Genomic DNA, 1,392 nt, shown 5'->3' with positions numbered 1-1,392 from the left:
CGCGCGGCGGCGCCGCGCGCCTCGCCGCGTTCCTCGCGAACGCGTCCGCGGACGCCGCGGCGCCGCCGGCCTACGTCTTCGGCAACGGCGGCGCGGCCGAGGCCCTCGTCGCGGCGCTCCTGCCGCCGCCGGAGGGCCTGCCGGCCTGGCTCGGCGCCTACGGCGAAGCCTTCGCGCTCGCCGCGCCCCAGTTCTACCTCGGCCCGCCGCTCTCCGGCGCGCCGGCCCACTTCAGGGCAGGACAAGAGAGCGAAATTCCCAACTTCAAAGCCTCATATCTCGGCCGTTTTCCACTCGTTTCGGCTGATTTTTGGACGAGCGATCATCTCTCGGAACGCTCTCGAAGCGTGGATGCTTTTTACGGAACGCGCGCGCGCGGAACACTCACATTGAAGCGACGTTGAATCTCTCTTGTCCTGCCCAGGCCCACTTCCACGGCGCGGCCATCAACGGCCTCGCCTTCGGCGCCAAGCTCTGGCGCCTCGCGCCGCCCTGGCGCGCGCGCGCGCCGCGCCGACGTCGCGCCGCGCGCCGCCGACGCCGCCGCCGGCGCAGGCGACCTACGCGACGGCGCCCGCGTTCTTCGCGTTCCGCGAGGACGCGCCGGGCGCGCGGACCTGCGTCCAGCGCGCGGGCGACGTCCTCTTCGTCCCGAACAACTGGGGCCACGCCGTCCTCAACCTGCGCACGTCCGTCGGCGTCGCCGCGGAGCTCTCCTTCCTCGAGCTGTGACGACGTCGGCCACGTCGGGTGCCCGCGCGCGACTAGCCTGAAAGTTAGCCTGACGGCAACTTGCTGCAAGTACCTCTAGAGCGGGAAGCTCGCAGTGGCGGCAGATATAGCTGTTCAAGGATATACATCGAAGGAATGGCCTCCAAAGGCTGGACGCCTGGATATACCTCTTTGGCGTCGTCCGTGAGCCAGCCAAAAAGGGTATATCCGTGCAAGGATACCGGTGTGCAAGGCTGGCGGCCCCTAAGTCCAGCTCCTCGGAGCGGCCATGGCCGCGTCAAGAGCCGAAACACAGCGCATTGCGTCGGTTCCTCGGCGATCTGTGGGTCAGGTGCGGCTGTGAGGGCGCGGGGCGTCGCCGCGCCGCGCAACCAGCCGCTGGCGGGCTGCCGCAAGCGTCTGCGGGGCTGCTACGGGCTGCCTCGGAGCTTGCGCGGTCATCGGGATAGCCCCTGCGTCTCCGCCGGCGAGTCGCATGCTTGGGCGAGCACGGAGTACTCGGTTGCTTCGCCGAGAGCCTCGGTGCGTGATGGCGCTGCGGCGCGGCGAACCGCGCACTCGCCGAGCGCCGACACGTTCTTGGCGCGACGGGCAGCGCCGCGCCAAGGCTGCGTTGTATGCGGGTGACGCCGCGGAGCGATCACCGCCATCGCGTGGTCC

At 70.0% G+C, this 1,392-nt stretch overlaps 1 protein-coding gene across 1 annotated transcript in view; it reads left to right on the top strand.

Annotated features, from left to right (window-relative positions):
- AURANDRAFT_69080 (expressed protein) overlaps positions 1-728 on the top strand; it is a gene marked incomplete at both ends in the record, with an annotated part of 2,665 nt that extends 1,937 nt beyond the window's left edge. The window contains 2 exons of the mRNA XM_009044829.1: positions 102-296; positions 556-728. Of these exons, the coding sequence (XP_009043077.1) occupies positions 102-296; positions 556-728 (368 nt within the window). The remainder of the gene's footprint in view (positions 1-101; positions 297-555) is intronic.
- Positions 729-1,392: the final 664 nt, after the last annotated feature.

This window comes from Aureococcus anophagefferens (genome assembly GCF_000186865.1).
Source record: "Aureococcus anophagefferens unplaced genomic scaffold AURANscaffold_884, whole genome shotgun sequence".
Taxonomy (NCBI): domain Eukaryota; class Pelagophyceae; order Pelagomonadales; family Pelagomonadaceae; genus Aureococcus; species Aureococcus anophagefferens.
The sequence above is the reverse complement of the archived record's forward strand: the minus strand, read 5'-3'. Positions and strand labels throughout refer to the sequence as shown.